The 20,071-nt window shown below is 43.2% G+C and overlaps 1 protein-coding gene across 2 annotated transcripts in view; it reads left to right on the top strand.

The window, feature by feature from the left end:
* Cnb (Centrobin) overlaps positions 1-20,071 on the top strand; it is a 77,607-nt gene that overhangs the window by 11,628 nt on the left and 45,908 nt on the right. For both annotated transcript variants that reach the window (XR_006882338.2, XM_046618713.2), the window contains exons 2-4: positions 8,919-9,127; positions 16,952-17,087; positions 17,904-18,037. Coding sequence is in view for 1 of the 2 variants with exons in the window: in XM_046618713.2 (XP_046474669.1) it covers positions 8,919-9,127; positions 16,952-17,087; positions 17,904-18,037 (479 nt within the window). In the remaining variant the exon portion in view is untranslated. The remainder of the gene's footprint in view (positions 1-8,918; positions 9,128-16,951; positions 17,088-17,903; positions 18,038-20,071) is intronic.

Raw genomic sequence — 20,071 nt, 5'->3', positions numbered from 1 at the left:
AAATTCCACTCAACCGAGGTGTGCAAATTTCGAGGAATGCTCTCTCGGAGTGTGTCTCTCACGCGGCGGTTTAAGAAAGTAGAAAATACGGACAGAGAGCAGGAGGAGGTAGAAGATCGCGAAGTGAAAAAGTACAGGAAAATGACGACTGCTTTCAGGGTTGCTCCAAAGTCTGAATATAATTACTCGACGTTCGTGTACACGCATATCCGTATATTTCGAAGCGAGGGCAAAACAGAAGAAAAAGAAGATGAAAGAAAGAAACCTCCTGAAAAGTCGACAACTGATCGTGAAACTATTACCGCGCTACATGCAGCCGAGTTAATTGGACTATAAATTGGTAAAGTCTGCTCGGTACGTCGGAAGAAATTTCCTCCCGCTCATCCTGTTCGCAAAAGCGGGCGATCCCGAGTTTTACTGCCCCCTCATATCGTTGCTTCCGACATCCCTCGGGCGACCACACTTCGTCCGGAGTTGAGGGAACGCGGGGGAGGGTTTTTATTGTAGATTTTCGCAAATATTAATTTGGGTGAAAGATAAGGTTAATTCGAGGGCTGAGCAATTACTTTCCCAGTAGAAGCCCGTTGAGGTTAGCTTAGTTAGGCCCGGGTTCAGCCGTTCGAGCAAACCTGCGGGCGGACGCGCGTCACGAACCACTCTCATCCTTCCTTCCTCCCTACCAACCGTACGAACTCTTCGTAGGTAAACCCTCACCGCCTCCTTTTCTGCTCCGCAGACTGCGACCCTGGAACAAAACGCTGCGCACACCCCGCGAACCTACACGACAGGCTAAGAAGGAGCTAAAGTGTTTGTTTGACAAGTCTGAGGTTTGTATCTTCAAAGGGTCAAACATAGGCTCCGTATGCAAGCATATGGTGCCGGGTTATAAATAGCCTGGGGTGGCCTATTGTGGGATATGTAAACTTCGGCATATAGTAGGTATACAGTGATAATGCCGGGCTCTGCAGTGCAAGGAACTTTTGGGAACCGTCTGCCCAAGGGTCGGTCGCAGTTCCGGAAACGCCTCTGGTGACGCGATGACGTACGGCTGTTTGCATTGAGAAGATTACGTTAATATAATAACGGGCGAATCCCTGCGCGCGAGCTCTACCGACTAGCGACTGTCGAAAGTCGGATTGCAACCTTCGAGGAATCTCGCCGAGATGATCGTCTCTCGTTGTCTCGGGGCCTCGCATTCCCTTCTTCTTAATTTAAATTGTTGTCGTTCCGCCGGACCGAAATACCCTCGACTCGCACCTTAAATAGGCACCTACCCCTCTAACGTGCCGGGATTTATGACTCGCCGCGCCTCTCGTGCATGCTTTCATCCTTTATGTACAACGGTATTAACTCATTTCGTTCCAAACATTTGCTTGGATAGATATGTTCAACGCGCCAGCTAACTTCGTCTCTCGCTTCGGTCGCAGTTCGTTAATCGCCTTTTCATTGTCAAACTGCACTTCGGAACCTCAATGAAACCCCTTTATGGGAATAACTGAGTGGTCTCAAAGCGCCACTCGATCAGATCAATGCAGCAGCGCTCAAAGCTCGGGCATCATAATTGCGGAAACAAAAGGCTTGTGTACGTACACGTTTTTCTCTTCGTGGCAACGAGATACCTGCGGATGCGCGGTGTTTCTCTGAGATGAAACGAAAAGATGCAAAAAAACAAAAAAAAAAAAAAAACGAGCTGTATTCGGAAACGGATCGATCGAATCCATAAACCAGTTGGCAAATTGTCTCTGAGAAACTGCTTTCCCCGCGAGACGATGGAAATTTCTTCTTGAACAACGTCCAACTTCCGAAGGCGGATGATATACGATCGGAATTAACGATAACAATAACGAGTAATTCGCGGGGGATTGTTCATCCGAGTATTCTGCAGCCTATTACATTAATCGCCTTACGGTCTCGTTGCTTCGGACCAGACACATAAATCCGCATCCACCAAAGATACGTGCAGACCAACACCGGCCGGTGCGGCGTTATTCTATATCGCGAGGGGCAAAACCGGGTTACCGCACTTAGGTGTTAGGTTTTATTAGATCCCTCGCTAATTACTCCCCGGTGAATATCGCCGGCAAACTTCCGACCGTCCCAACTCGGGGCAAAAAATGTTGAAATCATTGTTTCGCTTCGGAGAAAGTTGAAACTGCACACCCCAGGCTCTCTGCCTATGATCCCCGTGTGCACCGGGGGGCAGGTGCAGAATTTTGAGTGGGGATTCAATGCGAGTTCAGCGCACGTAGCCGGCATACGTACGCCTAGAGAACCACCGGGTTCTACATGCTTGAAACCTCCCCCCCCTTCCTAATTAATGGACCACGCTAATAAAAAAAACAAGTCACGTATCTATAGGCGCGTACCTTTGCGTTTAATGGCCGCACGCATGTGTTCGCTGACCGGTAAAAAGCCTCAACGGCCCTGTTTGTAATTCCCAAATCATTAATCGGGGGTCGTAGGTCATCGCTTCGCAAAGTTTTGCGCATGTTTTCGCTGGTGAACGGTATTTAAACGCTCCAGCCGCGTACACAACGAAATATAATAATTTATCGATACTTTTTCCCCGGTACGTTTTTCCTACGTACGTAAATTTTTTTTTATCCCGACGCATGTGTCCGTGGCCCAATTTTTGTTTCACCGTGTAACGTACGTACGGGGGGAAAACGGCGATGAGGTTGAGAGAGATTCTCCGTGCTTTTTTTCCACGCGCAAAAGGGTAGATAACATTAGCCACGCAACCTCGCGTTGTTCTTCTTCGGCGTAGCACCAAACCTCGGAAAATCACAAACTGTGGACTGTCACGATCAACGAGATCCGGAGTATCTGCGGTATCCTGTAGGATCTATCTCCGAGAGAAACTTACAGATTCGCAGAGATATTCAAAGGCGTTTCACGTCTCTGCGCCGCCGAATTTGATCCAATTGGCTTTCCGGTTCCGCGGTCCATACGGGTTACTTCGAAACCAGTTTCCGAGGCTCCCATCCCCAGCAGCGCTTGTTAATTATACGCGAGAAATTGTATGCAGAAATCCATTATTACGCTGTGATTGTCAAATGCAGCTTGACTCCGCCGCTGCGCTCTTGCCTCAATCCCCCCGAATTCTAATGAACGAACCGCGTACCTATACGTATATTGTATATACGTCAGGAACGCGTGTACATACTTCATTTACTACCGAGTCTCCGGCTTTCCTTTGCACCGCAGACGCATTACCATGTTCCGGTTGTACCGCTTTCGTGATATGAAATCATGGAATCCAGAGAGATGTCGCCGGGGGTCGACTGGCTATTCCTTCTCCGTTGACGTTACAAATATTACCCCTCTACGATTGATGGTAAAGCAAGATAGTGGTATGGAGTTACTAATAAACTCTTGCGTTCCCGTACCCGCAACGTACATTTTACCTTTGCCTTTGAACCGCATTCGTTCTTTTTATTTTTTCTGCAGTGTAAAAAAAGACGATACAGAACCGTGAAACGTACGTTCCTCGTAATTAAATTTGTCTCTGGTATAAAAACGAAATGATTATACCTAGCATATAACAACCTTGCAGCAGAAAAATAATTGCAACAAATTTTCCAAGTGGATAAATATCAACAAAATATAGAAATTTCTGCAGCTATATTTACGCGTTCAATTCTCTCTCTCTCTATCTCTCGCCGTGGAAGCAAACCCTTTTGCCTATCCAACAGATAAATTCAAATACGCTAAACCGAAGTGAATTTCTACATCGGATGTGTCTGTGTGGTGTGGGCGTGTGTACTCGTACAACAGAGTTTGAACAAAAGGCGGATACTTGCCGAATTGGATTGACATTTTTCAATAATTCGGTCATATGCACCACATTTTTCACCTCGCGTTATATGCACGTATGTCAATATCGCGTGACTATTTTAACACGCCTATTGTACGGTATGTAATACATAGGCATGGCGTGCGGATCATCCAACTTTAGTTTACGTTCATTGAAACGAAAGGAATAGACGAGCAAAAACTGGGCACTGATATAATTACTCCGAAATTATCAAGCAGTCATGTTTTGCCCACTCAAAGGATAAGTTAGGAATAATTTAGGAGCCAAGTAATTGTACCGTAAATTCGGTTGATAAAAGCGGGAAAGTCTGGATGCCTTTCAAAAGCGAGAGCTTAGACGAATTTTGATGGCCGCGTCTCATGCTTGAAGAATCGTACAACGGAAATTCTGAGATGCGCTTCATTCTTATACTTAGGTACTTTACCTTCGAGTTTGATTTTTTGTTTCCAACATTTTTTCTTCATCTCTTTCTCCTCTGCTTCCATGTTCGTCGTTTTATTCGATTCTTTTTCAGGAACGTTTTCTTCGTCCTCGCATATATACGAGAGGACGTAAAATAGTAAAGGACGCTTTTCGAATACCGTATACAAAAGTACGTAGTTGTATTTCTTTTTTCACCTTCGATGACATGCGCGCATCTCTCGTGATCCAAGTATTATATTACGCTCATATATTGTTATTCATTTCTCGATCGTACGATTTCACTGTTTTTCGCAACTGTGTACGCCTAGCTGGATTACAGCTATATTACACCTACAACGTACGACTCGCGGAGGTGTGTTGCACGCCTAAGTTCTACGTGTAGAGGCATTATAAGCCGCACAGTCTGACGGGGCGGGCAGACATGCGTCAAACAAAGGGGACATATTGCATCCGCCGAATTGCTGTCGCTTGCGTAGGACCACTAATCCGGCTGTAAAACATAGCAATTTCAGTTACTCGTTTTATCTCCGCACGAAACGCATTATTTACGCGACCCACCATTACAATTACGCGCTGTTGTTGAAACCGTACTTATGCCGAGTCCCGCTGACCAGCCGCGGCTCTCGAATCCTCCCATGCGGACCAAATTCAACGCCGTCGTTTTACTCCAGGTATATATACGTATACAATATACATACATACATATATATATATATATATATATATATATATATATTGAGTTTTGACCGAGAGAAAAAAATTTCCTGACTATTATCGTATGTATGGGTATTCGCGCGTCCTCGTACCGACAAAATGAAATCTGCTTGCCAGATGATGCAGCGTCCAAATCTGACTTCGACCCAAACCCTGTTCATTTGTCTCGCGTTCAAGAATAACCGGGAAACTTGTCAGGCGTTGGTGTGTACATGCTGTTTTATACCTACAAAACGTCTATGTGCTAAGGGATATTGCACTCGTATGTGCCCGCCAAGCGAATTTATTACCGTACGTCTTTCCGCAGGTACACAACCACGGTTCGTTGTTTCTTTTATCATTATTGTTATTCTAAAGATGTTAGCTCGATTGGGAACTTTGCGGAATTTTCATCCCAGTGAACTGCAGCTTTTCAAACGTGCACAAGCTTTTTAATATATTCACGTAAAATTTTTGTGCTATGAACTCAAGTTGAAGATAAATTAAATCATTATAGTGTCGAAATATGATTTTAGTTGATTGTGGCTTAAGGCGGGGCTAAAAAAGATTCAAATATAGAAAAGTTACAATATCCAATTTTCAAAGATGAAAAAATGTCTGTTACAGAATCGCTAAAATGTCGAAATCTAAAGTGTAGAAAACCAGAATACTGAATTGTCAGAATTGTACTATTCTCGTATTCTTATGGCTTTCCATGTACCACGATCTTTGTTCACGATGACTTTTCTGTATTTTGAACTCAAATTTTGAATGTTCCAACTTCTATTCCTGATCGTTCTACATTTTTCCCACCACCCCAGTCCACCCGTGGAGTTTTGTATGCAGGATGATTCTTAGAATAAAGAAGATTATTTGTTTTTGTTTTTCACTTATAAATTTATGCAAACGTAACGGGCCAAGGGTTCGTTTCATTTAACGATATTTCTTTTGAACTTGTTTGTCAGGAATATATACATCATATCGCAGAGTATCGATTTCTTGGGTTTAATTCAGGGATTAGTGGATCCCCGGTTGGTTTCGGGGCCTACGAGGTACTTGCCGGTTAATGTCTTAGAAAAATGAAGAGGTCCCCCGGGAAAAGTTTTAATTTTACCCGCAACCGCGACCCGGGTGTTCCCGGTCCCCTCATAGTTATAGTAGTTAGCGAAATCTCGGGGAAAAGCTCTTTTACGACGGTCGGGGTAAAAGGCACAACAACAAGACGTCGCCCGACTCCCCGAAGAAATGCTTAACCACCCAGCAAGGGGGGGAAATAATCTACGCCTCGGGTTTTCCAGGGTCTATCTGTATACATATCAATAAAAATGGCGACATTGTGAACGTGATATCCCGGGACGCGATCGGAATATCGATTTGTTATTTGGTTATTTGGCATTCGACTCAGGTGACTCGAATGGTCAGAGCCTCTCGCGTTCAAGCGAGCGAACGAACCGAGGAAAAGAACGAGAAGGGTTGGAGTAGAGAATTCCTTCTGGTATTTCAGGGAAAGATAACGCAGCCGGGGTGAAAGTGCCTGAAATATATCGCCGATCAGAGCGCGGGAGATAACTGAGCGGGAAATTGCGATACAAATTTGGCCCAGCTTCTCGCGCTGAGGATGAAAATTTTTCCTTCGACCCTTCGGTGACGACAAATTCCGGGAATTTTTTTCAAAATGAATCGAATCATATTTTGCAGTTGAACAAAACGATCGGTTCGTGTCCTGAGTCGAGTGCATTCTTCCAAGTACTTGTAATGTTTCTATAAATTACTAAAACGAAATTGTGTATTCCTCGTCATTTATCGATTTCAATTTTACGCGTTGAGTTTAATTTTGATTGATAGATTCGAAATGCTGGGATAAAAAAAGAAAGAAAAAAAATGACGAGGAATGAAACGTGAAGGTAAATTTTTGAAATTGTGTTCTTTTTTCTAAGGTTGTTGGGTGTATGGAAAATTGCCATGCTTGAGTTGGAACGGTCTTGAAAAAATGGAAAATTTTTACAGTCCAAGACGCGTATCATCCCTGCGCAAGCAAAGGGGTGGAGAAATGTGAAGGGAGGGCATAAAAATACGACCGCGTTACATGCCGCGTATACGCCGATCTCGAATTGAATTGCCAGAGTATAAAAAATAGCATAACCGATTTTCACATGCCGTGCAATTCTCGTTTGCATCGCAGATTTTCACAATCACGCATAGAAAAAGAAGTTCTCGCGAGATAAGCTCGATCGCGCCGACTACGATATAACTTGGAGAAAGTCTAAATTGCTTTACTGTTGGCGCTCGGCGGGATTCAAAGTATCCAACCGAGCGTAGCGCACCCGGTCTAATTTCTAGTTCAGACTTAAGTTATTACTTTCTTACTTGAATACCCGGCGAAATTATCGATCCTCTCGGCGATTGGCCCGCCTTGGAAGACATTGCCTTGGCACGAATTGGCTCATAGATTCGCCCAACGTATATCTATGTGGGTATATGGGTGATATCTGCGGCGCGAGACGCGTCTGAGGGAAATCCGACGTGAGAACAAGATCCGCGTCGGTGTTTTCAAATGACCCGTCGTAAAAACTTGTGTGTATAATGTGGATATCATATCCGAAAAAATGATCACAGTAACGTCCAATTATAGTAGGAGACTCCGTGAACATTCTACGAGAATAGCAAATCCTATTTTCCTGCAGCTCGAGCGTCTTCGAATAAACGAAAATTGTCCAATTAGGTTTTATTTCTAGTCCGCAGTAAAGCTTTATATAACTGGATTAACGAGGACTCATTTTTATCGCGGAGAAGGGGCTTCGCGTCAAGAACCACTCAATGAGACACAGGTTTATCCTAAATTAAGCCCTATCAAGAAGGAACAAAATGAACGAGGACAGTCACAGCGAGAAACGCCGGTATAGATTACTCGGAGGGGGCTGATAATAAGATAATTCCCTGTCGAGATCCTTTTATCGTATTATAATCCTAGGTATAGCTTATTGTCAAGATAACGTGAACGCATCTTGTATCCCAAAGTACGCTCAACCGCGCAGCTTTTCATAGGTATATCTATAAGGTATTTGGAAGGCGCCGCCAAGTTGATACCCATGGCACTGCAGCAACGGTACCACCATGATAAGTAATAAGCGAGTAATTCGACGCTCGAAAAAAAAGGAAAAAACAAGTTTTCACCGTTACTAAGTACCCGGGCTGAGTTCGCAGCTGAGAAACAGGGAAGATTAGCTGGAACTTTTGAAGCGCAGGGCGAGGAAACATGGCGCGGTCGGCCGGCTTATTGGTTATGGTTTATTATGGGAGACCGCACGGCTTCGTCGCAGCGTTATATTGCCAGCATATACTTACTTACCCGCGATGTAAACTGATTTAGGGGAAGATAATTATTTTATTTTATTTTTCCCGTCGGCGAAGAGGCGGATGGCGGAGGCGGGGAGAAAATTTAACTTCCCTCGAGCACGGCAAACTTAACGTAATAAAGCCAGAAATTCTTTTGTATGAGTTCATGACGGGAATAAAAATATCGGGCAAAGTAACCATCCGAAAGAGCTTTTTCCCATTCATATCATAGCGGCGCGGCGAGGCTGTGAAGCGAAATGCGAATGCAAATTCATTTGTTCTAAGCTCACCCCTCGCCTTCACGCGGATGCGTTCCATATATGGGTAATGGGGTATATGCGGTATGTATTACTTTAGAAATCAAATTTTATCCAATGCTAGCCGGCTGGCGTTTCGAACGCGTTATAACCTATCTTGAGACCGGAAAGCCGCCGTTGCAGAATTATCGATGCGACCGGCACGAGCATCGATTTCCCCGATAATCTTTCCGGGAATTACGATTCCCTGATATTGCTGTTTACCCGCTGACGATGCCGCGGCTCTCGTATGCTAAATAAAACTAGACTAATGACCGGATCATCGTCTCTAATCGCGGAGGCGGCAGCTGCGGCAACCCTCTCTGATCCTTTCTACCCTTTTATTTTCCAAGGTGTGAGATGCCTGCGGGACGTCAGTCTGGAAGTTCTGCCCGAGGTTGTTCAGAGAGGTCAGGAAGCGATTTTACGATGCCGCTACGACCTGCAGGACAGACCGCTGTACTCGGTCAAGTGGTACCGGGGTAACCACGAGTTTTACCGATTTGCACCGAAGGACTCACCCGCGACAAAGACCTTCCCCATCGCCGGCATTAACGTTGACGTAAGTATTACTCTCTTCGACGTAACTGACATGGGAACGAAATGTGGTTATACAAAGTGAAATTTTAACAATATGTACTAGGATTTTATCGAGAATAATCCGCGAAATTATTATTATATACTAAATTCTTACCCTTAATTCGTATAACGTGCGTGTAGCATAACCATTTCAAAACGGTTGCCAATTCGAGTGGACATACATTTCGAAAATCCACAACAAATGTTTCACTCGTCAGACTTTTTTTTAAGAAATGGGTCTTGTCATCGATTCTGATACCTATCTGATAAAAAATATGTCGAAGACTGTCCCTTCGTTTAAGTATGTTTTCTAGTTAAAAATCTGCAGTTAGTACGGTTGAAAAAAGAATCGTGTAATTCTAATTCTCATTTCTAGTTTTATATGATTTTCAAAATTCATCTTTTCAATAGGGAAAAAATATTTATGTTTATAGAATAGTCCTAAATATCACGAAAAAAATGTACAAGCTCGTTAATTCTGAGCACATAACTATTCCAATCTGTACATACACGAATCCAATCAAATGACGAGTACTGCAGGTGGATTATCGATGCTTCAATCGCATCTTTGAAATCCGTCAATTAATTGAATCTATAGACAGGTGTTAAAAAAAATTATACGCATCAGATAGCCAAATGTTAATGTCAGACGTGTAGTAATTCAGGCGATTAGGAATATTTTGCGCAAAAAAAGAAAAAAATAGTAATAATAATGATTATTCGCCGTAGTAGCGATGAACAAATTTTTAAAGCACGTTCTTCGTATCAGTAAATACGATGATTTGATCCAAATTTAGTTCATATCGCGACCAGCAATGAAATACCGCATTCTCAGCCGACGATGCAGAATCGTAAACCACGTTGATTCCCACACGAACGATGAAGTCGGCTTTGATTTTCATCACGTGCACTCATCTAACGGCGTGAAAATTCGACAGTCGGAGTTACAAGGCTCGTAATCATGGACCATTCGATAAAAGGTTCTATTAGCGTCGGTCACACCTTCCCCACTCTCTCTCGCACCTTTAAGGTTCACCGCCGATTGCGGGGGACCACTGAATGTGGGCGTGTGACATACGGAAGGGTTATATTTGCCAGGTCGCGTCTCACCTCAACTGCAAACACCCGCCATAACCAAATACCTGTTTACACGAAGGTAGCGTGAATGTTGAAAGGGTGGGGCGAACATGCCTGGCGCAAACACTCTGTTGGTTCATTGAGTTTTCTTGGCGCCGAAACACCGGCCAGACTGCAACTTTGTAGGATACTTACCGCAGTCCGCAGACGGCGATTCGTGAAGTCTGTTTGAGTCGCGACTGGATTGGATTAACGCGAATGGAATTATCAGAGAACCTTATTCACATCGTGCGGAAGGGTCGAATTACGTCTTCGGCGTGTAAACGCGATTGTGCTTCAGGTTGCGGACGCATGTGTGTCTGTGTGTGTATGTAAGTATATGCGCGATGGGATTGAAGAGTGAAAGATTAACGTTGTCTCAATAAAAATTCAAATTATACAAAGGTATCTGCTTGGCTAGAGGAATTCCGTTCCGAGCAAGTTGAAAGTACGCGAAGGAAGGATATGTGGACCAGGTTTACCTCTGCTCTTTGTGCCTTTTACGTTGTGTGACTCACGTTGCACACAGCTGCACCCATCGTGCGGGGGGGGGGGGATGAAGACTAAATACCAAGATAGAAACATAAACTTTTGCGGAACGCTTGTTTTCCATACCAATTCAATCATGGAAATAACCTGCGGCCTGACTACAGTTTAAATATACATGATACGCCGAGGGAAAAAGTTATCGTGATCCTGATTCGTGACACCCTGTGCCAACGCGCTTAATGCTGGTCTCGTGAAGTGACGCGGTATGCGGCTTGAAGTCGTATCTATACCGATTTCGAGAGGCGTGAAAAGAAAACGAAAACGAAAACGAAAAAAGAATCGACGAGGAAAATAAATAGATGAACGAATAAATCAATAAGGAGAATGCAATAGGAAGAATTCTTTGACTTCAAAGAATGCCAACATTATTCACCAACCCAATCACACGCGGACTTATTACCAGTGATAAAAGTCGGTGTTGGGAAAAAAAAATGGGAAAATTTCACATCGCGTGTGAATTGAAGTTTTAAATATAACAACCGTAATTCTCTCGTTCTTCTCTGAAGCGGTGTGAAGCATTATTCTCCATTACGTATAGACACAGCTGTATCGAATTGACCAGCCGTAACATATTTTGCTCACTCAGCTTGACGCTTTGGCCATAAAAGATGCACACGCTTCGTTTATGGAACAAGATTTCCTCTGCCGGTCGGTATAAAAGAGTCCGATGATATATCTGTGATAAATTATTGCCATTTCCTTCAAATCGCCTCGCTTGCCCGCAACGTTGTTATGACAACGTTCAAGAATGGGCTTTGAGTACAGAAAGCTCCAAGAAATTGATCGTTGACGAATGCTGAAGCCAAGAAGTCGATCCAGGCTTATCCCATTACGAACAATAAGTGCATGTAAACTACATCCTACTGTAATATATGACACGTAATATTGCCAAAGTGACGCAGATGTATCGAAAGACTTGAAGATATACCAAAATTAGTTTGATTTTATAAATGAATGAAGTAAACAGATGATCGAGTCGTCTTGTAATCATTTTTTACAAAAGATGTAAAAAAAAAAAAAATCAAAGCGTTAGAGAAATCTGTAACTCGAGTTAGATAACAATTGTAAAACATACGTGTTTCAACGAGTCGAAAAGTTGGTCTGATTCCAACGAACCTGAAAAAAGGCATAGAGAGCGATAGATATCTGCTGATTGTACTTCCACCTTATGGTACGAAATTGTGATGTATGAGGCGGCTCGCAAAGTCTGATTGAAAAACGAGCTGGAATGGTTACGAAGCACGCGGTGGGTAAAAAGCCGTAATAAGACAATATCGTTCCTATTTCGCGTGCGTATCATAAACACGTATCGCGTAAGATGCATGACGCGTAGCGAGGCTCATACAGACGTGAACAAGAGGAACGGAAGACGAGGAAAGCAAAGTGGGGAACAGAAAGAAAGAGGAAGACGGAAAGAGTGGTGAAAAAAAAGAAGAAAAATAAAAAAAAAAAACAAGGGAAGAAAGGAAGGAAATCAAGTAAAGAAAAACGGAATCGGATTAACAACGCGAGTGGACCGGAATCTCCAGCGGGACGGAATTTCATCGGAGTCAAAACACTTGACCCGAGCATTTCCCTTGTTTGCAAAGCCGCGGCCTGCGCACATGCCTGTCGTTCTTTGCGTACCAACATACGGATCTTCCATCCCTCTCGTTACCGCCATATTCCCCAGGGTATCGTCTCGTCCTCCGCTGCTCTACATCTTCCCGTACTGTAGACTCGTTGCAGCGGTGCAACCTCGGAAAAGCTCTGTCAAATAACCGTCGCAATTGTCTTCTGGTGAGAGATTTTTTCCACTCTTTAAGTATCTTTCGCGACGCGAGATTGAAGGCGGACGTCCAATTCATTGAACGCGGAGAAAAATCTCATTTGTTACAGTAGCTGGAAAGTTGTCGTAAAATTAATATCGTTACAATAACGGTTTCAGTATTATTGTAATTGCAGGTGAATATGGTACGATAATTAATTGTTTACTTTAATTATACCTGGTAATGCTAAATTATAAATCTGTTCAATCGGTCTGATACATTTGAACAGGTGAATAAGACCTGAGCATCAATTTATTCTTGCATCGGCATTAAATTATCGCAATAGTTGTAAAAAAGATATAGTACGAGTGACCACAAAGAAAAAATAACTTTACAAGATTTTCTCTTTATAGTTACAAAACTTGTTGTCGTCTTTCACCCAGAACTGTAATGTCTTGCGGTTAAGGTAAGAAATTAGCACTATACTAGAAAATTCTCTCCGTGCCGCAACACAATCAATATTCATTTTTCACCGTACACAAGGATAAAAAATTTTCATATAGGGACTATCAGTGGCCATCGTGAACATTTGCGAGTAGAACTTGTCTGGCTCCTGACGATATTGTACGTAGATACAAGAACGACGGTTCTAAAAACCGATGTTCACACCCTGAAAATTTAATTTTTTTTGCCTACCCAAGTTCTACAAATCTCATTTAGCCGTAAAAGCTGGAATTTTGGATAACCCGCAGATATCAAATGACGTTGACAGTCTGAAAATGTTGGGAATTTTGTTTTTTTTTTCAAATGCACAAAAAAAAGGTCTGTTGATTCACGTCACGCATATATACACAGTCAATTGTATAATTAACGCGAGGTTTGTTCTTAATTTAAACGTTAACCGTTCTTGCGCTATTGTGAATCGAAAGTCCCTATCCTCGATGCGCGTTGCGATCGTCGTACGGCAGGAAAATCCGCGTTTAACCCGAGTAAAAACAGTCGTTCGAAAAGTAAAGCGCAAAGATTGAGTCGTGGCGAAATTTGTCAAGACAACCTGTGGAACGAGAATGGAAAAGAAAAGGAAGGCGCAAACAGAGAGAAGGACTCTGAGAGTATTTCACGCCCCGGTATCCAGAGCCGGTATTTTTAAAGGACCTTGCCAAATTGTGTTTACCCAAGAGCCGTCGGAGCTACGGGTGCAGAACCGTCGGCGGGCGTCCCATCCTTTATTCAAATGTGGCGAACAGAGTTATTCCTATCAATGGCAGTCCTCGGCCACCAAAGCGGTGTCCGTTCGACACCCCGGAGCCGGGAAACCCGGTGTCCCGTATCCTCGTTACCCTCGACAATCGCGGGTTGAGGGTAATTAATGTAACCGCGACATGACGCCGACCGAGACAAGCGAGCCGGACCCCCGTGATAAATACAAAGTGAACATCTCGCCGGTGAATGGGATTCATCATCTGTATACCCTCTCTGTGCTTGATTTCGAAGCATCAAGATTGCATTACACTGCCGGCATTGTCCAACGCTCGTTTTCGCCTGCCGGTTGCGCCGCATTTCTCTTCGACGAATGCCTTTGCTGCACCGGCATTTGTGTCTGTACTCGATGCACTTGGGCCCAGGGTGGCGCAAGCGTGTGTGGGAGTACCGGTCGGTTGAATAAACTTACGTTCACCGCACCCTCGCCGCCTCGCGGTCGAGCTATTCGAATTATTTTCCAACGAGCATGAGCTAGGCAACGAAATGGCAATAAACCGCGCTCACCACCTCGTTCGAATAGGGTCCGAATTGCAGGAAATCAAGCCGATATCACTTCCTCGAAACACGCCACCATACCTGTTTACGAGTATACCTATGTACGTATACGCGCCTCGTACCAAATAATTAATAAGCACGTTTATTCGGGCATATACGTTCCAAACTCATCTAAATCTGCACGGGACCAGTGTCATTGCATACATATAATACACATGTGTGTGTATGTATGTGTTATACATTAATATCCGAGGATTACATTATACCAGGGGGGACTTGGAAAATTCTCCTACCAATACTCTTTTCAATTATTCTCCCACGTGAAAGAGCAACCTCCTTCAGATATTGTGAGATTCCCATTTTCAGTGCCCGGATATCCCTTCATCAAAAATCCATCATCTCCGCGCGCACTTGACGTACACCATTTATGAGAAGCACCGAAGCTCTATAAAAATTAAAGCCAAAGGTGGTGAAGAAGAGGCGGACATAGCATCTCGCTCAACGCTTTCGTGGATGATTCTTTTTCTCCATTTCTTCTGTTTTTTATTTTATTTTTTTTCTTCAAGTTACGGAGCACGATATACAAGCTTGTAATTTAAATTAAACAGTAACTGAATTTTGTATGGCATCATTGAATTGATTGATGATATTTCGTTGTGATTTGCTCATAGGTCTGTGTTTATTCGTAATGTTATATTATTTGAAAGAGAGAAACTAATTTAAAACCTTGTCGGAAATCACGTATATATACTGTCTATATAATCTAGCCGCGTTGTATAAGTTACGTCGTTTCGTAAAATATGAATATAACGTATACAGAAGTTTTCGACGCTTTGTTTTGTTAAACAAACGACTCGGTGTAACAACATCATTATTATTACTTTTATTATTACTATTATTATTGAGACGCGGTGGTGAGTAATAAGATTGACGGTAAAAATGAATGTTGGATATTAATACGGTGACTTGGAAGTGACAATTCGCGTGTTCCTTCTCATTTGACGATCTTTTCAACGCTGCAGATAAAAACTTCCGTCGCGGAGTAGTGATTAATTACGGAATGTTCTTATCGTGTTTTGAAAACTCGCGTTTCGGACATGCGGAGATTTATGTACATTCAATAGCTGCGAGTATTCGCGTGACAAGTGCGTCAAAACGATTAAATAGATTGAAGCTGGAGAGAGAGCGAGAGAGAGAGAGAGAGAGAGAGAGAGAGAGGGAGGGAGAGAGAGGAAGAGGAAGAAAAAAGGAATCTTTGACGAAGAATAATGATATTAATTCCGTCTGCAGCAGACTCGCGTTTCATCACCCGAACCCCGGGGTTTTGAATAATCTTAGGAATCCAAAATATCGCCGAAAGTGATCCAACATCGCGGTTGATCTGTGATTATGCAGAGGGGCTTGCTGAATCGGTCAGAGTACATACTTTGGTCTTTGAGGCTTGGCTAATGGCATGTTAATGAAGATTTGCGCAACGTTTACTCACCCGATCATGTCCGTCGTGCTGGACGTCGATGTCTCATGGATGACGAATGACACGGATCCTGTACGCTTTAAACCGCAGCATAGTTTATCAGAGATCGTTGGGGTTCGAGCTGGGTGGTAAAGATTTACCCGATGCAAATTATAATCGTAAATAAGAATTGCACGAGCTCCCATTTGCGTTCAGATGGAAGACGATTCAGCTTTCAATAGCCAGATTTTACCGGATATAAAATTTCGGCTCAACTCCAGACGTTAGTGGTGGCAGCGGCAGAAGTAGTAGCAGCGTGATATAGCTCGACAGCACATGTGCGGATTTTCGCTGATTGCTCTCTACGGAAATAAAAGTTGTCGATGAAATTTATTCATATCTTGATAACCGAATGGACGCTCTCCATTCTCTCTGTGCGCGTCTGTGTGTCGCTGGTAGAGAAAGCTGACGCAGAATTGTAGGTGAAAAAGTTTGAACGTTTCAATACCCTCCTCCGCATTGAATGGCTCGCGGCGCGTTTAGGTACGTACCTAAAGCTCCTGATTAAAATATGTAAGAGAAGTATTAGTTTCGCGTCTCCTGCACTTGGCGTTATACCGCCTACCTCTCGTATATTTACCCCTCTTCACAATGAAGCTTTTAAGTTCCAACGAGTCGCAATAGTGCCGAGTGCATTGGATAGCAAGGGCCGGGTTTTGTTCTCCCCGGAATGAAAGACCGTCTATAAATCCAGAATCGAAGGCTCCGCCTCCGACCTATCCCCCTTTTGTCTTTCGAAATCATCGAGCAATATTGACCTCGTATAAAGTCTGGTGATAACCGGGCGACGCGACGCTTTCTATCGATTAATCTGTCGTTGACAGAGACTAGTTCTGCATCGGGGCCAGAGGGTTGGCATCGATTGAGCGTGTAACGGATTGATCGAGAGTGACCTTAAAAGGAGCCAGGATTGCATAAGAAAACTTTTCTATGCGAGGGAAAAAACATCCTGGTTTCATTACTTCAATACCGACTATACTTTCCAACTCTTATAATTACAAGAAAACATTTTCTTTTTTCTCCGATTACACGCACTGCACTTCGGAAGTCACTTTTTCAACCCTCCCTGGAGTGTATCAAACGATGCTGTTCGCCTCAAACTTATCGCCTCTCTCTTTTTCAGGTCACGAACTCGAACGGCAGTCAAGTTATGCTGAGGAACGTGGATTTCAGACTGTCCGGGAACTTTAGCTGCGAGGTTACGGCCGATGCACCATCGTTCTCAACGGCCTTTGTGACGAAGAATTTGAACGTAGTATGTGAGTAGCCCAGTAAAAGTGATAAACTCTTTTCACTATTTTTACCCTCTTTGAGCACACACACACACCGGCAGCTCGCGAACTAGCGGAGAATATTGCAGCACCTGCTTTGCTGTAATTTTACAACGCTTGTAATATCGAAGCTTCCGTACTTTGTCCAGAACGGTTCTGCCCACTTTCCGTCATAAATTAACCGCGCTGAATATTCGCGGATTAGTTTTTACACAAGTTTGACTCAATCCCTAATCCGTGTTCTATAATACCGGAGGTAAATTCACGTATTAACGTACAAAATACGTTTGCGAACTTACATAAGCCTCAGTTGCAAGTTCTGACATACCGATATAACCGCCGTCTCTGGCGTATGAACAGTTTTTATTTAGTAAAGAGTTCACCCAAGATTAAACAAGTATCGCAAAATTTCAACACTCTCCTTCTCTCTCTCTCTCTCTCTCTCTCTCTCTCTCTCTTTCTTTCTCTTTTTCTCTCCTCTCTATTTTACGATTTATTCGAATGTAATCAGCTCGTATAGGGAAAATTTCCCCTCGCCTTTATATTATGTACTAAGGTAAAAATCATAATGTCGTGAAAGTATCGATCGAGCTATTAGAGCCGAGATTGTTTTATCGCTGAACGTGGAGCGCAAAATACTATCTCATATCAAGGAGGAGCAAGAAGCACGTTTACGGTCCTCATTTCGCGACTGGATAGAGAAAAAGCTCTTCCTCCGAGCAAGTTCTATAGTGTCAACAGGGCTTTACCTGTCAGCGAAAAATAATAAAAATCTTGTTTACCTCTGTGAAAATTGTGTTTCAGCTTTACCCCAAGGAAGGCCCGCGATTGCAACCGGTAGAGACCGTTATGATCCTGGAGATACTCTCGAAGCAAATTGCACTTCACCGCCTTCAAAACCATCCACCCACCTTTCATTCACGCTCAACAACGTGCCGGTGAGTATTTAAAAAAATTTTTAATGGAGGCAACAATTATTCTCGCTTTGGGCTTTACATTAAGGTATGCCATAATTATGAGCTTTACACACTTAGGAAGAAAAAACTTTGATTAAAATCGAAATAAAATTTCGTGGTGAAACGAGCTGGACGCGTTCTGATCGTTATTGGAAAATTTTTCGGTATGACGTTTGAATGGCACCACTTGTAGGTAGACGGATTTTTATTTTTTCCGATTAAAATCAGCCGAACCGTGCATCGACGCGAGCTTGAAATGGGACGAAACCGTACGTAAAATACGTATCGGTTTTTTTTTTATGAAAAATCGAATTTTTCGAGAGTACGCGACGCGAGCGATCCGCAGCGTATCTTCATCGTATCCTCGTGACTTTGTGTCAATATACTGTCACTTGTGAACCATTGGAATAACGAGAACCGTTCACTATTGAATATTGCTTGTTCAATGACGTAGTATAAAAGCTATTTAATCAGTTTAACGAGACCAGCCGCGTTCCGTTTACAACAATATGCATAGTTTATTGATCCACTTGAAGTTAAAAAAATACGTATGAAATACAATACTCGAGTGGACAAAGAATTTTATAAAGCTGTATAAACATGGATTTCCAGGATTATTCGGTCGATTCAGCACAATCCCGGTTGGAATCAATCAGACTTTCGTCCGAAACGGGTGTCAAAGGAGTCGTGGAAACATTTTCCCAAATGCTCCTTCGTTTTGTTTTCGTTCGCCGACATACCCTACTGACTTACCATTTTCAAAGCTCTCTAGAAAACATCAAAAGCGCCACAGAGTTGTTTCGACCGAAAGGAAAGAATCCACGTGACCCTCACGAATTCGTTCGTTCGGTTCATCTCTTCTGTGTGTCTTTCAGCGGGTGTGGTACGGGGCTTTGAAATGAAACTCTGAACTTGTACTCCGTCGTTGTTTCACTCGGCCGTTTCACTCCGTTCTCGCGTTCACTTCCGCGGGATTCCCCTTATTTCAAACTGATTTCTACGGATTAAACTACAGGTACATAATTAAGATCTTATTCGAGCAACTCGTCTTGAGTACGACTTGAACACATACTCACCGGGAGTTTAGAAAATGGAATAAGTTTACTGGATTTCCCTCGGTCCGTTGGTTTGCTCAGAGCGAGTTTGATCGCTGTGCGACGTCGACCATTCAAGTATCCTTCACCGTGCGCCATGGGCCCCTCGCATATTCCACCTTTAGCAGATACGGAAATCTTGAAGCCCCCTCGCCGCCGAATATGCTTGACCAGTTCATTTGACCATTCGAGCTTCATCAACGGGGCTGTCCACAGTTCTCTATAAATCAACTCATTAGCCATCTGATGTTATGAACCATATGTATATGGCTATGAATAGACAACCCTGTACGGCTTTGAAGCCAGCGGGTAAACGGCGTGATTCACATTCATTATTCCAGTGAAATTCTCGGTTTACCGCATGCGTTCTGTTGCACACATTGATAACTAGGAATCACCATCGAAATTTGACGTATTTCTAGCAAAAATCTGATCGAAGAGAAAAGACACGTGAGATGACGTACGCTTTGGCAAGTGAATCAAACGTGCGTGAATATCGTGTTGAAGTAACTATGAAGAAGACGCGACTCTGCGCTTGTGTTTGTCACATCGTACGAAGGTATAAATTGCCTTCATTGAGAGATCAAAAACAAAATTCGACAATAAGAAAATCTCATCTTCAGAGACAACCTGCAGTTCGAGGATTGCTGCTCGGCATTACTTATTTGTTGCCAAAGATTATATCGCGGGGAAGAAGCCAGTAACGTAAGTGCCATGCCAGTGCAGCTTATAATCTCGACGATCGTAAATCTACTCGCTTCGCGAGTAGCGTCATCCATTAGTTCGTCCGTCCGTGTCGCGCCAGTTTACAATTAATTATTGTTGAAAGTCTGAGTATTCCTATTGGTATGGTTGAAAAAGTATCGTCACAGAGTCGCTTCGTCTGTACATTATCGACAAAGCGACGCGTCGAAGCCGATAG

This window comes from Neodiprion pinetum, chromosome 3 (assembly GCF_021155775.2).
Source record: "Neodiprion pinetum isolate iyNeoPine1 chromosome 3, iyNeoPine1.2, whole genome shotgun sequence".
In the NCBI taxonomy this organism is placed as follows: domain Eukaryota; kingdom Metazoa; phylum Arthropoda; class Insecta; order Hymenoptera; family Diprionidae; genus Neodiprion; species Neodiprion pinetum.
The sequence above is the reverse complement of the archived record's forward strand: the minus strand, read 5'-3'. Positions and strand labels throughout refer to the sequence as shown.